Source organism: Nannobrachium achirus (genome assembly GCF_963921795.1).
Source record: "Nannobrachium achirus genome assembly, chromosome: 17".
NCBI classification, from domain to species: domain Eukaryota; kingdom Metazoa; phylum Chordata; class Actinopteri; order Myctophiformes; family Myctophidae; genus Nannobrachium; species Nannobrachium achirus.
The window spans coordinates 48,794,514-48,818,441 of NC_137824.1; the positions used below are offsets into that span (position 1 = coordinate 48,794,514).

At 40.8% G+C, this 23,928-nt stretch overlaps 1 protein-coding gene across 2 annotated transcripts in view; it reads right to left on the minus strand.

Annotated features, from left to right (window-relative positions):
- Positions 1-9,254: 9,254 nt before the first annotated feature.
- Positions 9,255-23,928, minus strand: part of arhgef6 (Rac/Cdc42 guanine nucleotide exchange factor (GEF) 6) — a gene marked incomplete at its 5' end in the record, with an annotated part of 35,663 nt that continues 20,989 nt past the window's right edge. Inside the window, 10 exons of one of the 2 annotated variants that reach the window (XM_080745818.1) lie at positions 9,255-11,927; positions 12,204-12,258; positions 12,981-13,080; positions 13,704-13,790; positions 14,482-14,578; positions 18,126-18,146; positions 19,394-19,573; positions 20,387-20,502; positions 21,426-21,507; positions 22,272-22,358. In XM_080745818.1, the coding sequence (XP_080601944.1) occupies positions 11,805-11,927; positions 12,204-12,258; positions 12,981-13,080; positions 13,704-13,790; positions 14,482-14,578; positions 18,126-18,146; positions 19,394-19,573; positions 20,387-20,502; positions 21,426-21,507; positions 22,272-22,358 (948 nt within the window). In that variant the 3' untranslated portion in view covers positions 9,255-11,804. The remainder of the gene's footprint in view (positions 11,928-12,203; positions 12,259-12,980; positions 13,081-13,703; positions 13,791-14,481; positions 14,579-18,125; positions 18,147-19,393; positions 19,574-20,386; positions 20,503-21,425; positions 21,508-22,271; positions 22,359-23,928) is intronic. The other variant, XM_080745819.1, reaches the window with a different exon arrangement.

Consider the following 23,928-nt stretch of genomic DNA (forward strand, 5'->3'; position numbering starts at 1 on the left):
ATCAGTGCCATGTTGTTTCTGATGCTGAACTATGGGTTTATCCCTGATAATATGAATTTGCGGACTTATTTTGGATGTACTTCCTGTCAGTATCAGACTTCTTTGTCTTCAGAGATGTTGCCTTCCAAAAAGCAGAACATTACATGAGCACAAGGATAGGGCATTGATGAAAACATATTTGTTTTGTTATTGATAATTGTTGCGACCGAAGGTCGCAGTTTACCATGAGAAATGTCACAGCTTGTCTCTGTGTGTGTACACATTTTTACAGTCTATGGGTTGGTTCCCTTGACACATTGTGACATCACAGGTGATATCACAGGTGACATCACCTATGTAAAAGTCCATATATGGGTATTCCCCAGAATCCCTTCTATGCCCATATATGAAGATCTCTGATGTCATCGATATTCAATATATATCACTGGCCAGATGGCCAAGACATGGCCCATATCTGTGTGGCTGGTTCAGATAGGGATCTCCATATATGGGCATACAATATATCGTATGTCTGACAGAATCCATGTTATGCCCATATATGGAGATCCCTGATGTCATCAATATTAAGCCCATTTCTAACAGGACTTCAAATGGGAATGGCTGCCCATATATGGAGGAAGACAGCCCATATCTGTGCGGCTGGTTCAGACAGGGATCTCCATGTACAGTATGGGCACAAAAGGGATGTACTATATACAGTACATGGATCTCCATATATGGGTAACTGATATACATCACTTGCCAGATGGCCAAGAATTGGCACAACATCGCCCTTTAGGGTGAGGTCGCATGTCGCCCTGAGGCGTCTTACTAGGTATATTCTATTACCTAAAGAAAGTGTGATTTTATGTGTCTGTTTTTAAAATGTTAATCAATCAAAGGTGAGTTAACAGTAATGGTGTATCACTACCTCACACTGTTAATGCCAAGTTAACACAGGTGGCACACCATGACAAGAGTAGATTAATTGAATTTAAATGAATTGAAGTGAGTCTGATGAACATATCTTTAACCAACCTTACCATGTGATATCAGTGTCGCCTGCAGTGCCCCTGGAGCTAATGAGGGTGCAGTGTCTTCACTCTGCCCTCTACCAGCCTTATTCAGGCCTGTCCTTGTCTGTAGTTGCAACTGGTTGGAAAAAGCAATTAAGTTGGATTTAAGCACATTATACCCTCCTATCTTTTTTTATGCATGCTTGAATATACATCAATTTCCCTCTGGTGTCACTTACTTATACAGTCCACCCCTACGAGCATTTGATTATATTTGTAAAAAATAAGCACAGGGAGGGAATGACATTATGGCAACATCCGTATACTGTACTCCACAGTAACAAAGGTGGCTCCAGTTTTCAAAGTAAATGTTACCAACACAATGACATTATCCATGGCCAACCAAAATCACAAATATATATCTTTAATGTATCATGGGTTGTCTGCTACAATCAATTTGGGAAAATCTCGATACAATTTAGGGAAGACCCAGATCCAGAATGTCTCAAAGATGAAGAAAAAAAAAAGAATGTTGATCTGTGGGAATAGCACCTTTTTATTGCACTTTATTGTTAGAGCAAAATGTCAATCAATACAGATGAAGGATTCATTGTTTGACAACAAGTGCAGAGGATCCGGGTTTTAATGTTGTTTGCACTGTAATCTATTACTGAATCATAGGACAGCTATTTGAAGTGCCACGTAGATTTTGTGGCAACAGACTGAATTGTAGCTAAAAACAAAACAAAAAAGTAAAGTTAAATTTCCTCACAACTACTACTACTATGAAACCACTAGGGGAAGCTATGAGCCATTGAAAATGATACACCTCCAGTGCAATATGAACAAGTACAATCATGTACAATTCATGTTTCATGTCGCTTTAGCAGTTATTTAAGCAATTGATGAATATTGTCTAGTGACAGTCTGAATGTGTACAGTACGAGTATAAATTATCAGTTAGTTTTAGTTTAATTTAAATCCTTTCATTTTTTCTCATACCGGTATGTTGTAGCCAGGAAGAACTGAAGCATTTTGTAAGTCAATAGTCAATTTTGTGCAATTTCTTCTTTTAGAAATGTGCTTTAAAAGGTGTTTTTGTTTTCCAAAAGGAAGCACCAGCGATGGCTTCCTAGTAGGAGATGACTTCGTTTACATATTCTGATTGTAACCACCTGCATATTTTGTCAATACATTTTGACTATAAAAGTTATGTCAATTTTTTTGTATGATGTTCGTTATATTCTTTATTTGGGAGTCAGAAAGTCACTTATGTGTCGGAATGTCCCTGTGCAAGACATTTTATAGCACCCGGTATTAATAGTTATTAATGGTAATGGTAGAGCACAAACTTCATATATATGCAAGTGTGCAGTGACAAACACCCCTACCACAACTAAAGAGGACTAAATTAAATTACAATTAATGTTTTCTAAATCTCCTGCCCTGACAATTCTACAGCAAGTTAAATGTGATTGGATGTGTCAGCATGGTAAGAAGTGTTCTTACCATGCTGATTTAGTCTTTTAAATTAAGTTCAATTTAGTTTTCAAAAAAGCATCATATTTTAGTGATCAGAAATGTTTTGTCTTGTTTTAGTCGACTAAATTATATTTTAGTCAACTAAATGTACAGTTGATTTTGTCAACAAAAGAAGGTTTTTGCCTTGATGGTGTCGTAATGGCTGATTTTACACTTGGTTGCATGATGAAAATAGCAGATCTAAAAGTCCACACTCCACAACGTAAATCTGCTATTTTTAGAGCGTGACATCAGAGCGCAACCGAACGTAAAGTGACTTGTCTTTTACTGGATTTCATACATTTTAGTCATCATAGCTTAGTTTTTAATTAGTTTTCGTTGGTGAAGAAATTAGTCATCAATATTAAACCCATATCTAACAGGACTTCATATGGGAATGCCCATATATGGAGGCCACATCAGCCACATACCACAAAACAGAATCCATATATCGCCAAGACAGATGGCCAAGACAGCCCATATCTGTGTGGCTTGTTCTATAGACATGTATGGGCATAAAAGGGATTGCATGTATGATGTCAGATGTCATAGACGTCACAGGACTTTCACATAACAAACAACTGAGAAAGCATGTTTGGGGTCTCACAGCATATCTCCATATTCAGTACATGGATCTCCATGGTACCAGGGGTCTCCATATATGGGTAACTGGTCCGATATACAGTACATCACTGGCCAGATGGCTGGGCAAGGTTGCTTGTCGCCCTTAGGCGTCTTACTGGTATATACAGTATACCAGTTTGAAATGGTTAACTGTTAATGCTACTGTATTTTCAACATTTATTTTTTTAATCGATTAGTTAGATTAACTGTTGCACCCCTAATCTCATCCTCTCTGTCCCCATTCACAACAATTTTCCTGTCTACCAAATGTCTCACTGTTATGGTGAACTTGTATTGATTGAAGGCAGGGTTCTCTCCACACTAAAATAGAGTTGCATGGAAACCATCTTTTCTCGCCAAAAGACTGGTTGATATTGACTCATTGTGCAACCAAGCTCAAGGTTAAGTAGAAGTAGGCTACCGTACCTACCACACCTTTGTTGCATCCGTTATGTCGTCAAGCATTCTCGTTGCTGTCTGACCAGCGCGGAAACCTAAAATCAGTAGCGTTTTACCAGAACCTGTGGGTATACCTGAACACGTGAAACTGAACTTGGCTCATTCCAAAGAAATTCGTACCCACATGTAACCACACCATCACCATTCAGACGTACCATGGCTTACACTGTAGTGCAGACTTGGCATACAAGTGCTGTGTCAGGCTTTCCTCAAGATACTGTCAAAGATTTAAAGTTGGGACATAATTAAAAATATTACACTTAAAACATTAAATTCAACATCAGACAACACCAGCTAACCATAATGATGACCTGCTCCAAGTCTATGAAAAAGAAAAACAATGAAAAAACAACAATGTTTTGGCTCAGAAGGGAACGCAGAATTTGGAACGAGTCATAGTTTTCTCTGACTCTATGGGCATTAAACACTTGGGCATTAGAAAAAAGTGGCACATCACTTTTATTTGTAGCATTGAATTGCAAGTGAAAAAGACAATATGCAATTAAATTGTCCTTTAAGGTCAACTGATTAAGAAAATGTTGTGCTTGACTGTTCAGCCAACACTTTACTAACTGTAACTATATTGTTTACCTCTAGTAATCATTTTGGTGTGGACTCTGCAATCCACTTCCTTGTTGTAGACCGTTAACAGTTAAGAATAGATTTAGAATTTTCATCAAATATGGTTTCTTTGCTGTGGTTCTTTGCTCTGAGACATACCCTGAGCACTTATTTCCAAGTGAACAGGTGGATAATTCTGTGAATTGCATAGTAACTGTTCCTTTGTTGCCCTAGGAACAAACAAAAAAAAGGAAAGTGCAAAGCACATACGAAACCAAGATGTATACATGCGTGTACATCACAAGCGCAACTCTGTCACACCGCAGCAACATAAAAGAGGTCAGAGCTTCCTGGGAGTAACCAGAAAAGAAGTGACTAGCCGGGCAGCACAGTTGTTCAGAGGTACATGGGATGTTACGGCTGCTAGGCCTCTCTGGGTTTCACCATCTCTCTACACAATGATCAACACCTACCACACTAGCGTGGCTCCTCCACCCATTCCTCCACGACTCAACAGGATGGACCAGGTCTTCATTCCAGGTCCATCCTATGGACACAGCAAATCTCTCCTCAGGTTTCTGGTTGGGGTAGCGTTGCTCCATTTGGTGCTTTCTGCCGGTGGATTCATCTGGTTGTATCACATTGGAAGGAAGGTAACGATGAAAACTTTTCTGGTTAGAAAATACTTATTGTCAGAGTATAATAAGGCCTATGAAGTCATTTATTCACACCAGCTGTTTTCCCTTTCCCTTTCCCCTTTAGAGTGAATCTAAGAAAACAAGAAATGTGTTGTTTTATTTTATTGGAAACCAAAGTGAGAGGAAAAAGCTGTTTCCTAGACATAATTTGTAACCATTGCTTAGAAAGAACCTATTTCATTTTTAGTTAACCACAGTCAGTTACTTAAAAGGCCAAGAGTTACTGTAACAATTTTGCACAAAAGATGTGTATTTCAAAATGGAAATACACATGTTATTGTTTTAATACATTTTTGATTGAGCTCTTAAAATATCAATGTTGTTATTAGATTGTTGTTATTAGATGTGTTAAATTAAACATATTGTTAAAAAAAAAAAGATCTTGCTATCATTCAAAGAACAATTCATCTAAACAAAAACAGAAAAACCTTTATACTGTATTGCCTGTAGTTATGAGGAAGCAATAACTTTTTTTCCTCTTTCCTTTTTACAGAAGGACATATTAACCTCAGCTGAAGAGAAAGGTATGCAAACATTTACATACATCTGATATTTTTGCAGTATATGTGAAAAACCTCTGCACACACATACTGTACAGTGTCTGACTTGTCTGTTCCCTTTCAGCTGCTTTTGTCTCTATGGAAGCGTCTACTCACGATATCATGGCGAGCATGATAGTCCAGAAGTGGCCACAAACTTCAAGCGACAATCCACAATGTAAGAATCTATAGATCATACTTGTGAATGAAGCACCCCAATGATAAATAGCCAAAATATAACAAAAACAAAACACACACAAACACGCACACACGCACACACACACAGCAACAGCCTAACTGAGAGTGATGCCTTAAAGTGATGCATTTTCCTTTCCTCTCACTATAGCGGGATACCTGTCGTGGAACATGGACCAATCGGACCTCAGGGGCATCGGTTTCTCACACTCCACCTGGGTGGTGGTGAAGCAGCCTGGTGTCTACTACGTCTATGCCAGGGTCAGCTTCTCCAAGGGGTCCAAGCCCTCGCTGGCAAGCAGAATCAAGCTGAGGGACAGTGAAATTAGCAGCCAGGAGAAGGACATAGTGAAGACCTACTGCAGCCTGAGGAGCGACATCCCTAACATGTGTACGGCCTCTGGGGGACATCTGATCCCTCTGAAGGCAGGGAACCAGCTCAGTGTCTGGGTGCAAGACCTCTCCGCGGTGGACTATGAGAAGGAGGCTACAACGTTTGGAATGTACAAGCTATAGGACACATACGATACAATACAGTATCGTGGATGGATGCAGGTCATAGAGGGTTCACCTCAGCCACCATGGAGAGGATCCAATGCCCTTGTGGATGCCTTGAAATAGGACAGAACCAAGGGACTGATGGTTTTGCATCTTTAATGTCAAGAGACTTCATTGTTGAACTATAATTTATTGCAGCCGAATGGGAAGTATACCATCTGGTTGAGGAGTTTTCTGGATTGTATTTATTGATTTAAATAGACTATGTGCAGTAAAATGTGTTATATTTAAACCAAAGCAATGTTTCTTTCCCCTTCTCAGTCACTCTATTTTGAGAGTTTGTCAGAGATAGAGAGACACAAATTTGAGATGACATTATTGACACTCAAATTATTTATATTGTTAGATTTGTGTAGCACAAAGGGACTTGCAGATGTTTCCGAGACAGACAGGGGCCCCCAAAATCAATCAGAGTGGGCATGTAGGTCTTTCCCCTGAACAAAGTACAAATAAAATAAGATTGCCAGTTTCTGCTGACATTCAAATAGAGTTCACTGCTAAACAACCAGGCTTGCCGAGTGCCTGCTACTAGCAAAGCAAGCTATGTCTATACTTTTCAATTGCAATTAAAAATATCTTAAGTACATATTAAGCACATGAGAACATTTCTCATTATTTTGATGAACTAAATCATTATTTCTATAGTCATTATTTTGAGTCAGTATTCTGAGTAGACATGTCATTATTTTTGAACGGTGCTACCCGCTCCTACATCTGGCTTTGTCTGTTTGTCCCGGACTGTGATTGGTCAATAAGTGTCTGTCTGTACTAGGTCACATTGGCCAAGCTTCCCCGGACGGTTTATGAAATGAATTCATAAATAGTTAATCACTTCACACTGGGTGTGATTTTTGATGTACTAAGTAATTATTTTGTGAAGGTTTCTCATTATGATATATTAAAGGGATATTTCACTTTTAAAAAAAAAGAACTTTGGGTCATTTTATTGTCTACTTTATAGTTTTTTAAGTTGCTCAATTCAGTATTTAGATATTTGATATACATTTTATCAGACACGCCCCCTTCCTATACAAACCCATTGTAACTTCAAACAACATTTTAACCATGATAAATTCATAGAAAACACATCCTTGATGCTTGTGACATATGGAAGAAAAAAATAAAAAACAGAACCAGTACAGAACCAAGGACAACCATGATCTTCACAGGTTGTCAACGTCAAGTTGCTTCTGCTAGAATAAATATGTTTAATTCACACCACAATTAACAAACTAGCTAGAGCCAATAAACGAATGCCCCATTTTAAACTTTGACAGTGGCAGGCAAAAGTAGTAAAAATAGCCGATCTATAAGCTTGTAGTCTGCTACTTTTGAAATGTTTGTAATGCATGAACAAAGGCAAAATATCCTAAATGCATTTCTGGCCTCTTGGCATCAAGAAGGGTACAAAGAAAACACCTGCACATTACAGAAAATAGTTGTGCCATTCTATTGCAAGGGTTCCCAAACGTAAAATAACTAATAATAATCATATTTGAACCGTGGACCACCCCCAAACATAATGACATTTGAACTGGGGATCCCCCCACTCTGACTCTGAACTGTAGGCATTGCATTCAGTCCCGACCCCCAGTTTGGGAACCACTGTTTTACTGAATGCAAAGCAACGGTGGAAGTTATGTTAATTTGGCTTGAGATGAAGTTTTGATAACCGCATTCCAAAATGCTGCGCTATGCAAAATGCTCCGATGCCACACAGCCTACTGCTGCGCCTCAGCAGCCATTGTCACAGCATGGAAAGTGTGAATGTTTAATGTACAGCATGGGGCTGAGTGTGGAGGACGCCCGCTCTCACAGGATGTCTGTTTCACTCACTGCTTCCATCCTGTCACAGGGCTCTCGCTAGCAGATCTGCATAACCCACCGAGCCCAGGACATTCTACTTGTGTGTGCATGTGTTCCTGCTCATATACATACAGTATGTGGAGAACACCGTCTTGGTGGATTTTCCAGTAAGAATAAGTGAACAGAGTAAGTGATAATGTGGTGTGGAAGCTGCGTGTTAACAGTGTTATGGAATTGACAGTCTAGTGAGATCTTCATCTGCCACGTGTCTTCTATTACGATGGGACGCTGAAGGAGGAACATGGGAGGTGGAGGCAGGGGGGTACACATTTCCATTCCTAAACCTGCCATTCACACTGCCATTCCTACGGAGGCAGTGACCACCTAAACCAAAGCCTAACACAACCTCAGTAGGAATGGCAGTGGGTAGGAATGGAGAACTGTCCCCGAGGCAGGGTTGGGATGACACGCTGCATGGGGGCATTTTCATCCTTTCATCCTATGTGTGACTGCATGTATGTAACTTTGTATGTAGCATGAGCTGCAATACCCCTGGGTGACCAAGTGGCGCTGTTGAGCAGTACAGGCACACGCGCACACACACTTTTAGTCCCCAAGGAGGAGGGGGGGTGGGTTCCCAAATCCACCGCTCACTTCAAACTGGGATTTCTTTTTTCAGATAGGACAGTGAACAGAGAGACGAAAAAGGTCGGAGAGAGTGGGGTGACATTATACAGGTGGGCCAGGTTCTGTTAAGAGAAGGCCTCATTTATGTGGCATGCGCTCTTAGGGAGCACGCCAGAATTCTCAAGATTCTAACTGAAAACGAGAAGCCATCTGTCCCGTCTGTCAAGACTACAGCTACAGGAGCATTTACAATATTACACTTTTTTTTATTAAAAAGAATTGTCGTCAACATAACATGGAAGTTTGCAGCGTTTAGAAAAGGAAAAACAAAAACAAAAAAGCATTACAATATAAGAATGATACAATTGCATAGAACAATATTTCAAAATGAAAACGCACAATGGCCCGAAGACACACGTCTTCATTTCACTGCCAAGTGCTCAATGAGGCCACCAGGCATTCAAAACGACAGTAAAATAAGACACTTTATGAAAACAATTCAAAGAGCAACAGCAACAATCGTAATCTCATCAAGTAAAAACAAATATCCAATGAGACAATGACATACATCTGTACAGGTAGATGACATGCAGAGCGTCTCTAATGCTGATGACCATACGGTGAATACAGCGGTAGGTACAGTATATTTCCTATAGACCTGGCAAGGCAACTGAAAGATTCCAAGGACTTCCAAGTGTCTCATTTGTAAATACTGATTAGGGATCAGCTTGACCTTTAAGGTTAAATCAATGTGAGCATACCGTAACTGGTCTTTAATCAGTCTCCTATAGCGAGAGGCTTCATTTAAGTACAAGGCAAAGGGGGGGCAGAACCGATGGCTTACCTACGTACGTACAATATGCTGAGGCCACACAGCACGCTCTGGCATATTTTGGTTACGGGGGAGTGTGGGGGGGTACCATAATCAAGATAACATTATTGCAAGTGTTTTTAATAATAATATCCGGCCTACTGTGTGTGACCGACACAGAGGTCAGTCACCAAAGCAGTCACTTTTTGCGTGTCGATAACAGCCCCGCGCTAGTGCTGTGCAGCGAATGCTGACATCAGTGTTAACAGTGCATGCACTTACACCCTGTTAGCACACAGAGCTCTATGTGCCCCTTGAAAAACATTGCATTGTGACAAAAAACAAACGATAAAGCCTTATGAAATGTTAGTCGGAACCCAAGAGATACCCATCACATATCCATGTTATTACTATCTGAAACCCTTTCCCCATCATCATCTAGTCATTTTCACTGACATATTAAAGTGAACCACCAGTTTAACTTTCAATATAACACGCTACTCTAGCTCTTAAATCTCTTGCGAGGCTTGTCAACGATCAGGAGGCACTTGAATAATATTTTCCTCTCCTTTACACAAACAAAGAAATCCATCATTGGATCAGCTACATAGGATCCTGCCAACCAACCGTACAGGGTATGGGTTCAAAACGCAGAGCATGGAATTCAAGTCAGCCTCACTTTAAGGCTAAATTTCACTAGTCAAGCAGCCCCGTCGCCGAACGAAAATACATTTAAAATTATCTTTCAGTTAAAAGAAATGTATTGTTTCCCGTTGCGCCACGAGGTATGAATTAGTCCTTAAATCCACTGGGATATTGTACTTGCACTTGTTCTGCCTCTACAACGTCAGTGGAGCCCAACAAAATCCCAGAAAGTGGAAACAGAAACAAAACACATCTATACACTCAACACAAAGAAATGCTTGGAGGAACAATAAATAAACAATACTTGTTTAAAAACCAAAATAAAGCAAAGCTATACCATTAGTAAATATTAAAATGTTATGTGTACATTTCTTTTGTATGAAAAGTATAAGCAACATCCTCACTTCTGTGTATTCTATACTACATATGATACACATAGTTTTTTAAGTCTTTTCTAGTCTGTTATGCATCCCTGATAGCTTTGGACTATATATATATACAGTATATAGATAGTTAATAGCTAGATTATCACATTTCTAATGCAGTATATTATACTGTAGAAATACTGTACATTCATGCAGATGGTGGACACAGCTTAGAGAGCTGCATTTGGAACTCTGGGACCACAGCTTTGATATCAGCTCAATGAAATTTGTGCTGGCCTATTTTGATAGTCAATGTAACCACTTATGCTTTGTCGCAAGATGAAAAACAAAAACGGACGACCTACATCCTCGCAACCCGTTTCACGTGTAGTGACATGCCCAAAATAGGGACGTCAGGTGGAAAAGTGGTTAAATGTGAAATGTGTCTAGGCCTACAAAAACAGCTCAGAGATTTTTAAGCCTCATGTCTACAATGGTAGAAAGAATGAATGCCAAACACATGCTCGGTATAAAAGCTCGATAAATGTCTGTTTCCCAAATGGATAGCAGTGGGTCCTCTGAATAACAGATGAAACACAATAAAACGACAAAAAAAATGCTGTAACAGTCATGAAGGAAGGGGAAACCACGGCGAGAGCCAAGTTCCTTGGTAAACCAAGTGCATGCAAACAGAAACACCTATGATGGCTTTTATCTCCTTTTGCATTTCCTATCATATGAAAATTGCCTGCACCAGATCCCCCACTGGACATTGTGTACCATAGTCACTTTAGTTCATCATTATTACCACCAGTGTACCATAAATATCTTGTATGACAACTACACTATGTGCTATTTAATCTATTTGTATCCTTTGCTTGGAGCTTTATTACATGCCGCTCTTGTTTTTGCTTATCCTACAGTAACTTACTGAGGTGCCCCTGGAGTGCTTTCCCTTATCTAATAATATAAAGGTCAGGTCTGTTGGTTGAGGGGCAATCACAGTGCCTGGTAGCCATTTGATTGGTCTCTTGATTTGCTGGGACGATTTACGGAAGAGTCAAAACCGCAATGAGTCAAAACCTGCAATGTCCTTCAGTGAGGTTAGATCAGGAAGACAAATTTTACGTCTTGTGACAATGTCGAACAAAGGGTCCAGTATATGAAGCCAGGGAATTGCAAAGCAGTGCGCTGAAGGGAATCCAACTCTGGTATGTCAAGGGACTGAATGGACAGCTGGACACACAACACAGGCTCAAACACAGAAAGACGTGCACGTTCGTACACACACACACACACACACACACGCACGCACGCTTCACAAGCTGGTTTACACAAACATCCCCAACACACACACGGAACAGCCCACATTAGGAGAACGTCGAGTGTAGGAGGCGTGTTCAGTGTGCGGCGTCCTCCCAGGTACAGTCATTCTTCTGTTTGGCCAGTTTCCTGACCACCCTCTCCAGCTCCTTGCGAGACTTCTGCTCCTCCTCCAGGAACTGCTTCATCCACTTGTTTTCCTGCATTGGATGAACGCGACAAGACACGGCTCAACACGACTCACACCCATCGCCTGCCTGCAGTGCATGCCATTGCCACAAACTGGCAGTAAAGACCAACTGGCCTGGCAAGTTAAAGCATGGGCCCACCCCAGACCAAGATATTGATATACAGGACATTCACCTAACACATGCTCTTCACGTATTGCACTGTAATACCCCCCCGCGCCTAATGATGGCACTGAACTGAATATAGAAAACTCCTATGTTCTAGGAGGCATAGGACCTATGACGTACCTTTTTCAATTCATGGACCTCGTCCTTTAAAGCGTACACTGCGTCAACCAGACTTCTATGAAAGGAGAAAAAAAAGAAAAGAGTTCAAAGAGTAAAACCTGGAGGATAACACACTGCACCATCTTTACACCCACAAAGCAAACAAATACTGTAACAAGAAAGACCAACAGCTAGAATCAGAAGAATCTGTACTGAGTATGCTATAGACTGGCATGTTTTCAGGGAATGGTGGAGAACATCGATGACGTACTATACTGAGGATTACTGTATGGCCATTGCCAAATCAGAAGCTGTGGATTAACCACTTTGTGTCCCCCAGGGGTCTTCACCACTTTTTTCCCTCTACACCAAATCTCGCAGAAAATCTACAAGCTCACCACAACGGTTTGTATGCTTGTAGATCGTCTATTTTCACTGAATCTCTCCATGGCCAGAATAGGGATGTTATTAACAAAAAAGTGCATGCCAAGCTAAAAGCAAGTACCGCTGCACAGTGTGTGTAGTAAGGACTCTAGACAACAAGCCAACGAACAGAGTGTTGATATCAAATGATAGGGAACTTTGTTGTAACACTAGCTACAGCCGACTCAAGGTCGTTTCTGCAGGGTGATTCACGCTCCTCATCGCCATAAACAGATCAATACTACAATAGTGTATTACTCTGATGATGGGGCACCAGAGTGCATCTAATTACAGACACTGATCCAGGATCAGTACAAATGGCGCATGCATGTTGCATCCATCAGCATAATCATACGTGCTCTCCAAGGCTCTTACTTTTCCTCAATCACAGTCTGTCCATTGCTCCTCATCTCCTCCACGATGATCTTCTCTTCCTCTGGTAGCAGCACCTGAGGGACGCACTCTTTCCTCACCGCTGCACACACGCACGCGCAAACATGAACAGACAAACACACATACAGACAAAAAGAGTTAGCTTAATTTAGAAAGTAAAACAGTCTGGATTTTTGTACATGCACAGTGGCACACAAATGACAGAAGAGTTAGTTTGATCAATGGCTATGGCTTCCTATCCAAGGGCTGTTGATAACAATAATTAGTGTGGTTCCCCCTGCAGGGCAACCAGACTACAGTTTGTGACACGCACTAACTAGGGCCATACTGTATGTCAAATCGTCCGGCTTCATCGGGAATCGAATCCTTGCCCTAAAAGGTGAGGTCGCAATCCTTGGCCATCTGGCCAGTGATGTATATCGGACCAGTTACCCATATGGAGATCCATGAACTGTATATAGTATATCCCTTTTATGCCCATACATGGAGAACCCTGTCTGAACCAGCCGCACAGATATGGGCTGTCTTCCTCCATATATGGGCATTCCCATATGAAGTCCTGTTATATTTATTATATATTTGTCTCTGGCACAACACACTTTCAGATGAGGGTCCACAAACACATCTTTTTGCGGGTTCTACTTGACATGAAAAAGTTTGAGAACCACTGTTTATACACAAGACGTAACACAGGTAACACACTACCTGCGGTGGTCTGGTGTAGACTGGCCCCGGTGCAGTATGCCTCTATCACTTTGAGGATCTGTGCGTCTTCCTCCAGGGCGGCAGTGCCTGTGGATCACAGCCAAACAGAAGCCAGGGGTTATCCTTCATCTGCATACGTTGGCCACACACACCCACACATATAAACCGAGGGGTATGAATTATCACATAACTGTGGCTTTGGGGGAAGTTTGGGTTAGTATGAAAGACTCAAAACGTTTTGTTGCGTTTTATGTGGTAGTTCCACTCTGCTGCAAATGAGATTAAGCCCTCCACACTAACATAGTACCAACATACCGCCTAACCACCCACCCATCCCCCACACACCCCCTCACCATGACTTTAACTGTCAAGTAGAAACACATCAAGGTTACAACATGGTAATGTTGTATTTAAAGTAAATTTGTGCAATTTTGTTTTTGGTGTCCCATAAACGATGAGGGTCGTGCCTTGGGAAGAGACACGAAAATAACAATTCATTCATATACTACATCTTAAGTATGGCCATACATACATCTGCTTCAGTTTAGTTGTGCTTTTCCTTTTTAGATGAAAATCCTCCGGTTGATTTGAGTTTGAGTACATTTCAAGTTAAAATGTAACAGAGGATTGCAAAAAGATTGACAATTTCTAATATTAAACATATTAGAAGTAGCAGAGTTCACCGTAGTATGATTTGTAATCTCGTTTCACACTTACTCATGATTCTCATCATACTGTATATATACATATGACACATCATCACTGCCATACAACCTACTTTTCCTGAGAAGAACGTCATCGTCAGACGGCTTCCGCTCCTTCTTCCTGTTGCCAGGCAGGAACTTCTTCATGGGCCGCGGGCTCTTGCTGGAGTCCTAGAGGAGTGTGACAGAGAGTGTAACAGCACATAGCTAACCCATACACTGCTGCTGCTGCACCAAACCCAGCAGTGCTGCAGGCCCAGTGGTGGAAAAAGTACTCACATTTTTACCGATTAAGACCCGAGGCTGATTCTACAAATGTCTTCTAAATCCTTCTAAGGTTTTTGAAAAACATGTTTCTATGATCAGTGGTTCTTCATGTCAAGGGCCCCCAAAATGATATGTATTTGGCTGCCGACCCCCATCTCAAAATATTCTGTTCCAGGGACCCCCCAGAAGCAAAGATTTTGGAAAAAAAAAGCGTGGCACTCAGTGATGCACTATGAGCTTGTATGCTATTTTGGAATAGCTCAAGTATAAAATAATGGTTAAAGTGCTTAAAGGATAACAAGGGTTACAACAAGGATTACAACAAGGGTTCACATTTTAGATTGTAATTGGAGAAAAGAAAAAGCGTTAATCTTTTCATTTACTTCATTCTATCGTGTAAGCAATTTTAATTACCTTGATTTCAGTGGTTGGGGGCATGCATGCAAGTGGCTAAATATGTCTTTTTAGACACAATAAGCCGGCAATTTCTTTACAGTAACACTACCTGCCCCCATAAGTCACATCTGCCCATGAAAGATTGTGGTGCATCTTGGGAATGGGCTTATTGTGTCTAAAAAGACACATTTAGCCACCTGCACGCATGCCCCCAACGACTGAAATCAAAGTAATTAAAATGGCTAAAATGATATAAAGGAGTAAATAACACATTCCCCGCCATTTAACAATACCTTCGTACTCTCCCCTGCCTCTGTCTCCATAGATTTCCATGTAATTCATAGTGCACGGATCATGCACACCCATGCCTAGATAATGCACCACCTGTCTGCACATTGCTCACAGCTTTCAAACAAAAAAATCCGAATGGAAATCCGTTAAGGCATTCATGAGATAGCAGCCATTATGTTTTCCTAAAATGTAAACAAAGATGGCTGCCGTGTTTGAAAGATGGGGTTGCTATGGGGGTTAAACATGCAATTTCGCGATTGCTATCATGCCTACTAAAGTTTAAAACATTTTTGAATTTTTTTTTTTTCTTCTCTGGATTATCGGGCCTGGCGGGGAAAGACATTGAAATAATCTCGGGACTATCGGGCCTGGCATGCAATGAGTTAACACTCATCTTTTCTTTTCTCCAATTACAATCTAAAATATGAGCCCTTGCTGTAAAAAAACAAAGTTGTCCTTTAAGTAAAAGTATCAATTTATATGAACTGACTTTATTTTTTTACTTGCGTAGAGAGAGAAATATGAGGTACTCATTATGCAGAATGTCAAGTATAAAAACCTTTTGAAAAAGGAGGCGATTTTTTCAAATGGCAAAAATGTATATAGTGGTTAATGTAAGTTTTGTAATAATAATAATAATCCAAATCTACAAAGTAACTAGTAACTAAAGTTTTTAAATAATTGTTGTTGAATAAATGCATAATATTTGCCCCCGAGATGGAGTAGTCAAAATGCCTCAAAATTGTAATTAAGTAGAGTACTTCAGTAAATGGACTTATTTACTTTCCACCACTGTGCAATCCCCCCACCCACCCCCCACCCTTAAACGAACAAACAAAATATAAAAATGTAATAAAAAAGTACATGAACAAGGCACCAAGCATGTGGGATGGAGGTAACCAAGGCGACCAGGCATTTGGTACTGCATGTGAAAAAAAAAACAGGTCTTTCCTAAGTTTGTGGTATGACATTTGACTCAACTTCCAATCAAAGCCACTTCTTTATTGTGGGCAAAACGCATGTAGGACGATTACACATCTCCATTTAGAAACATTGCCATTCAGAAGATTGACTTCCATTATTCTAAATGGAGGTGTATCACCTAACCTTAACCATAACCCTAACCTCAGTGGGGGTATTTCTGAATGGGGATGTTTCTAAGTGGGGGTGTTTATGTATGCAAGTCTGCCCCGATGTAGGCCGTAGATGATGTGAATGTATCTGTGCTCTGAGAAAAATCATTCTTTACCCTATTGTGTTTAATGAGTAATACGAGTTGTACAGGACTATAACTTAACCATATATGTCTGCTTATGTACCACTGACAACACTTTAGACAAAAAATAAAAATATATAATACAAATAATGACCTAGAGATACAACTACTCTCCTGAAGTGCAATGGATGCAAGTAATGAGAATGATCTAATGCGAAAAAAAATTAATGGATAAAATATCCCTAAAGGCATCCAGGTGCTCTCCCTTAGCATCTCAAGCCACACTATCTCTTAACATAATCTTCGAACGCTAGGGAAAAGTTGAGAACCGGAAGCTATCATCAGCTCTTCAGACCGGAAGGGTATTCAACCAATCACGACTACAGCGTTAAAATATCTTTTAAAATCTTCCATTTTCCTTTCTGCTATGCAGCAAGCTAGATTAAGCTTTGACTCATTTGGTTTCCAGTTGGAATTATTTGACATCACATGTCTGACTTGAGAGACTAGATAAATCAGGGATACGTTCCATGATGCCATTTATGGTCTTGCTTCATCCAATGAATAATTTCAGGTGGTAAAACTCAAACATGCGCTGACGATCATGATGTGCTTTTAGTCACTGGCATTCACTTGTGATCGCCACATACTGACAACAACAGTACAGGAGGTTGGGATATTTCCATGGCTGGCAAAAGGACAAGGCAAGCTTGCACAAACAAATAAGCAGCAATTAGCAAACCCATCCATGTAGCTTTTGTTCAATATGTCATAAAGTCACACGTAGACACTGAATTTACAACAATAAAAAGAGCACTTTACCCATTTTCAACGTTATCTTCATATAATTGGACTTCACTAATGCTTATTATAAGATGGCACCATTTCCATGTACCCACTCTGCCTCTCATTGATGGTTATAGACCTGCCTACCAATGACATTATCGATGAGGATTCCAAGAAGCCAATAGAAACTACAGCATTTCTCTTCCTGGAAAGTTAGCCATTGTTCTTGAATTATAAAAAGAAAAATAGCCAATCCTGCCTACCAATGATGTTGATTGCAGGCAGGTTTCTGAACCGCCAACAGCCCTCCTCTGAGACACAGAGCGAGTAAACAGAAACTTACAATGAGCATTAGAGGGGACCAATTGTATGAAGATTAGTTGAAAATGGGTGAAGTGGTCTTTTATCCACCTAAACCTGACACAGTCATACAACCAAGGGAGCCAATCTACAAGCTCACAAGGCATCGCTATGTGCCGTGTTGTGAACTTGTAGATTGGCTATTTCCGCCGCTCAACACAGGCGTATAACTGTGTCATTTTTCTCAATAACTATAGATAATAATAAACTACTTTCTGCTGAATGCAACACTGAGAGGCTCTGAGTGTATTGGATGAAAAGAGTACAGAACAGGAAACAGAGAAAACAGCAGAATGAGCAGCAGCATGCCACTTACACATACAAGTAAAACACACACACAATGCACATTCACGCTTTCCCCTTCCCACACACAGAGAGAGGAAGAGAGTTGGCTAACCTTACCTTCATGATATAAGACATCCTCTACAGAAGAAAGAATGGAAGAGGAGAGACAGAGAGGAAAGAGAGGGAAGATGTGCATGAGAAATATATGATGTGAAAGAGATGTGACAATGTGAATGGTCATTTATAACCCCCCCCCAACCCCACCAATCCTCATTTAGTGATAAAGAATAGGGAGATAAATTCGTCTAGAACAAGAAATTAAGTATACTAAGGATGGAGAAATGGTTTACAAAAGAACAAGAAAAGAAGAAAGAATAGACCCTTGGGTCTATTCTCATGCAGGTACTGGAAACATGTGTATTAGGTAGAAAAATGGCAACAGGTAAGCAGTACTTTTTGGATAACTGTTGCTAAAGGGCAACTAAATGTATGACTCATGACCCTGACCTATATGTTTCTGAATGCCGCAGCACGCTAATTGTGTCGTGGGACTCTAGTAGGTGATTATTCTGCAAACGTTTTATGTGTGTGTGTGTGTGTGTGTGTGTGTGTGTGGGGGGGGGGGGGGGTGATTTACACAATGCCAGAGCGAGATTAAATATGATGCATTTTACCACTGCTGGTACAGCCTACTGATCAGAGGACATCAGACAAACGCTGCCTTTTAGGTGCGTTTTCCATCGTAATGACAAAGGCACTTGAGTGAGGGATATACTGAACTGGAACAACTCATTGTTGCGCTTATTAACCCCCCCCCCCTCCCCCCCATTGTTGCTCAGACAAAGATAACTCTATAGACAAAGATGACTCTGTAGGTTTGAGCTGCTGTGGATCGAAGGGAAAAGAGAGAAAAGGGTGGTGGGACTTATTGTGGTTCGTCTCCAGGTTGCGTTCTGACTCACTGGTGGTTATGAGCATCTGTGGTTATGAGTGTAATGCTGAGATGGCGTATTGCAGGGCTGCTGGGTGATAGGACTTCAAATCATTATCACGAAACTTTTGCTTCGATTTCGATAAAAAGAAGAAAAAAAAGGGGGGGAAAATCTACAAGCTTGTATGTTGCGGTGCGTTGTGTTACATACAGTATAAATGTATTTATATTTTTTTGAATTGCTATTTTTGTACGCCACCATTGTAAAATAAAGTATAATACAAGTTTACGTGGTTAATAAGATTCCAATCCATTACAAAAATATATTCAAAATGTTCAGTGTCAATTTGTTGTTTGTTATGTGATATGGACATCGAGTTTGCAATATTGGTTAAGATTGGATTATAGTCCAGCCCTGGTGTATTGTATGCTTGTCTTGTCTGGACCCCCGTACCTCTTTGTATCCCAGTGCAGCAGATGGTTTGAGGGGAGGTGCGGGACGCAGGCAGCTGAGGGACCAAGGCTTGCTGATCTTGGGTGGCTCCAGGGGGCCGCGGCTCCCAGCGCTGAAGCTGCCCAGGTGGGACAGGTGAGAGGGGGCACCAACCATGCTCAGAGGCTTGCCCTCCGCAGGCTGCATGCACACACACACACACACACACACACACACACACACACACACACACACACACACACACACACACACACACACACACACACACACACACACACACACACACGATGAGAAGTGTGCGTTAATCATCAGCCCACTGTTTTGACACTGCAGAGTGTGAAATCTGTGAAAAGCCTCCTCACACTTAACCATGTCAAAGTTCACAGTTCTTCACTTGTTTGATGCAGCAGTGAGTTTTCCAAGGCACACAAAAGGGCAAATTAAAATCTCATGGCACAACTGTATCCTTGCTAAATAGGCTCTAAAATATATATTATAAACGTACATTATTTGTTTAGGGAATAGAATAGAATTCTAGAACCATACAAGTGTATAGAATTTTCCTCTGTAATGGGAAATGAGTGCACACAAATTACTGATCTAGTAAATTAATAGATAATTCATAACTTTTTGTACAAAGTAGGTTGGGAGTGGCTTATTGTCGGTATCAGCTGGTAACACGCGGGAGTCTGTCCCCGTTACAATGCGCTAGACCCCTGGGAGATGGACTGCTGAGGTGGAGCGCCACACCTACCATCAGCTCCCAGTACTTGCCGCACAGCTTGCCAAGCCATGCTACTCATACGCCGAGTTGGCGGTGCCCGGAATCGAACCCATGACCTTGTGGTCCAAAGGCGAGAGCTCTACCGACTGAGCTACCCGGGCAGTTGGTACAGTTGTATACAGCTGCATGTTGCAACAATAATGTGCGGTCATCACAAAATCTCAAGGTACACTGTTTGTGAATGACTGTGTTACGTTTTGTCTCCTAACCTTTAAGATGGTGCCCACAGGGCTGCCTCCTTTGGTAAATGGCTGAAGATGTTCCATCCACTCCTGTAACTCCTGGGGGTTACTGCAGAACACTGTGATACGGTCGATCATGGTTCCTGCGAAACGCACACACATGCTTACTTCAACGCTAGCTCACCGTCCTACTCACTTTCCATTCCTCCTACACACTTTTCACTGGGTCTTTGCATCCATATACGACTCAATGCTGACTAATTTGACTGACAGTGCCAACTACACTTTACATTATTATTCCTCAGGGAAACCAACACTAGACCAGACATTTACACTCAACACGGCCTGAATTTCAAGTCGGGGTTGTGGGAATTGTACACATTATATTTGGCACTCATAATGCTTCCTGAACAGATTTACAGCTATGTTATTAATATAATCGTGCCAACGTGAATGCGGAAACACTGGATCATTGTTGACTGCTTTGTATGCGGCCTGTATCTCTACAATGAGCCCCCTCTGCTGTAGCCAATCTAGCCATACAAAGATTTGTGAATCCAATGTTGTAAATGGATGATATGCAAGACAAGAGCCGTCTGCCGTCTGGTCGGAGCAGAGACAAGAGGTAAGAATAAGGCAGGAATCAGCCCTGACTCGATGTGTAAGAGTTACCACAAGGTCAAAATCATAAATGTGTCGCCCAACATGCCACCTCCTCACGTGAGCACACAATCTGAAAATGTTGGAAATTATGAGCAAGAGTTAAGTAGCTTTAAATAACGAGGCCAGAATGACCGTAGTCATTGATACTCAATTACTCATTGCTGAAATAACACCAGTATGAGTTATCTCAGTAAACGTGAAGTCATGAATTAATGGGGGGAGAGAGTTCAAAGCAACACAATAAAAAATTGCCTTTGGTCCTGTGCTTGCGGTTGTCACTTTCCGTGTTTATCTAGTCACAATCTCAGTAATGTCATCAGTATCAATCAAATTTCCTAACACTTCCAACTCATCAAAAGAGGAATTTCTCAGGTCTACTTCAGTGTATGAGGCAAAGTCAAACCTGTGATGTCATAGGCATAGTGGCAGTTCTCCACGTCCTCTGCTTGCCTGGTTACAGTGGCACCTGTCAAAGGCAGTCTTCCCTGAGGAAACGCACAATGAAAAGAGAAGAAATGTGAGACGTGACATGGAAATAAGACACTCAGATCTTGTAATTGCTTCAGGATATGAGGTGAAACTGAGGAGACACCAGCGGTGGAGCTCGACTTTCCTGAATATAATGAAATAATATTCTATACCAAGTCTGGGCGATATTAGGAAAACCTTCGATATCGATATTACTCACGATATTTGTAAAAACAATGGCATTATATAGTTTTTAATGTTTTTCTGCTTTAGGTCCACTGCCTGCCTAACCCAGATCATGAATAGCGTACCCATGCATGCACATTGCACAGTACACATAGAATAAAGAAATGAAATGCCTTATTTTCATTTTCCAACAATGATTTTATTGAAATAACCACACCTGGTTACAGATGGACTGCTTTTATGTATGTGCTACATGCATGTATAGTGTGTCTGTTAATCAATTTGACACATACACCAATACCTTCATTTCAAGCCTTCTTCGTCGATATGTATACCTCGCATGTTGATACCTCGATATAGGTACATTTTCTATATATTGACCAGCCTGATTCTATATCAACTATAATAAACTCAACTATAATATAGTCTAGGTTAAATTGTAAATGGAATTGGTGATATATACACACACAGTATACAAAACAAGAAGGGTTTATTGATAGGAGGATAGTCTGTTATGGTTCTTAACATTTATTTTACTTTTCCAAAATATATTAGTGTTTTATAAAACAGGCTAAATTCTAGGGCATTGTCTCACCTGATAGATGAAGCCACTCATCCTGGGACTGGCAGACAGCATCACCAGCACATTGGGGAAAAGCATCAAGTAGCGCTCCTCTTTTTCCTGTAGGACACGGTCACATGAACACACACGCTAAGTTGGTTTTGCTAACATTTGGGGACATTGAGTTGGTTCAATATCCATATGACAGCAGTCCAAAAATGTGGCTTACAGTATGTCAGTAACGAAAACACTTAAGCACACACACCATTAGTATTAGTAAGCTAAATTAAAGAGGTACAGGCCAGTACACACACCAATGAAACCCCTTGAAACCATTATCTCCAAATGGCACTGTTCTGCAACTGGTCAGTCCAGACCGTTGCAATTTGCCACTATTTGCATTGATGTGGACTGGGCTTAAAGGACATCCTCACCACAAGGCTATTTGCAGATCTGCCAATCTTGGGAAAACGTTTTGAGTACCACGCACACTCGCATGGCACTTTCATGCATGCCGCTGGAATGGCATGCAGGTGGCCGGTTGTTCAAATAATTGGAACAATCTGCATTTTATTCATGATCTATGAACTGTAACTTGGCCAATTTCATGAAGCTTGGACCTGCCAGAATGTGTGTGTCATTGAGGACAAGTTGGGCCACAGCTGAACCTTTGTCTGGTTTTGCCTGACGGCTGTGTTTGTCATGCATATATTAGCAAAACCTGGAGCTGCGGTTACAGTAGCAATATGCTAACTCAAATCCACAAACACACAACAAAATAGTGAAGAGATGGGTAAAACCAGTCACACTTTAAAGACCACCACATTGCAGTGAAACCGGAAATACATTAAGCTTAGAAGCCTAGTCTAGACCACTCAATGTGGTAAGATGTCTTCCCTGTATACTTCTCAGTTTCATTTTGTAAGCGGCAAGCTTCTCTGGCAAATCGATGTTGAATGTTGCAACACTCAAAATAATAACGTCACGCCTGATGCAAATGCACTTCAACAGGCAGGAAACGTAACACAAACTTCCTGATAATATGTGTACAGTCCTTACATGTATAACGCTATTTGTTGCAGCTGTCAAAGTTAGACCAACATTGTTGTAATGAAGCAGTTTTTAGTAATATAAAAGTCACTATTTTCATTTGGCAAAGCAGAACGTACGAAAGCCTCTTTGCACGCTCCTAGATGATTGGCGAGCAAGTTGGGAGAGCACAGACATGCTCACGGACACCAGTCTAAATGAGAACCTCTGTTACTGTAAATGCCTAAATTGTAAAACTATGCCCAAATTTGATTACATTAATTTCTACACATCATGTAATGCTGTTGCATTCTAAGAAGCCAATCTAACTGTTAACTCATTCACTACCATAATAAATACATAAATAATTCAGTCACTGCCAGCTAAAAGCGTTCTTTCAACTAATAACTAGTCACAGAATATTTATCTTCAGTCTGATGGAGCCCCCGATCGTTGGAAAACAGAAAGAAAAGAAAATCTAGAGACCGAACTCCACCGTTCTCTAGACAATGGCCATTGAATATACCCCGTTTCTACCAAAAATCAAGGAAGTAACAGGAAATCAGAGAAAAGCGATTTTTTCCAAATCCAATAACCTGGAAGTGAATCGGGGATTTATGTTTGCGATCACATCATTTTGTGTTTCAATGCGTCACTGAGT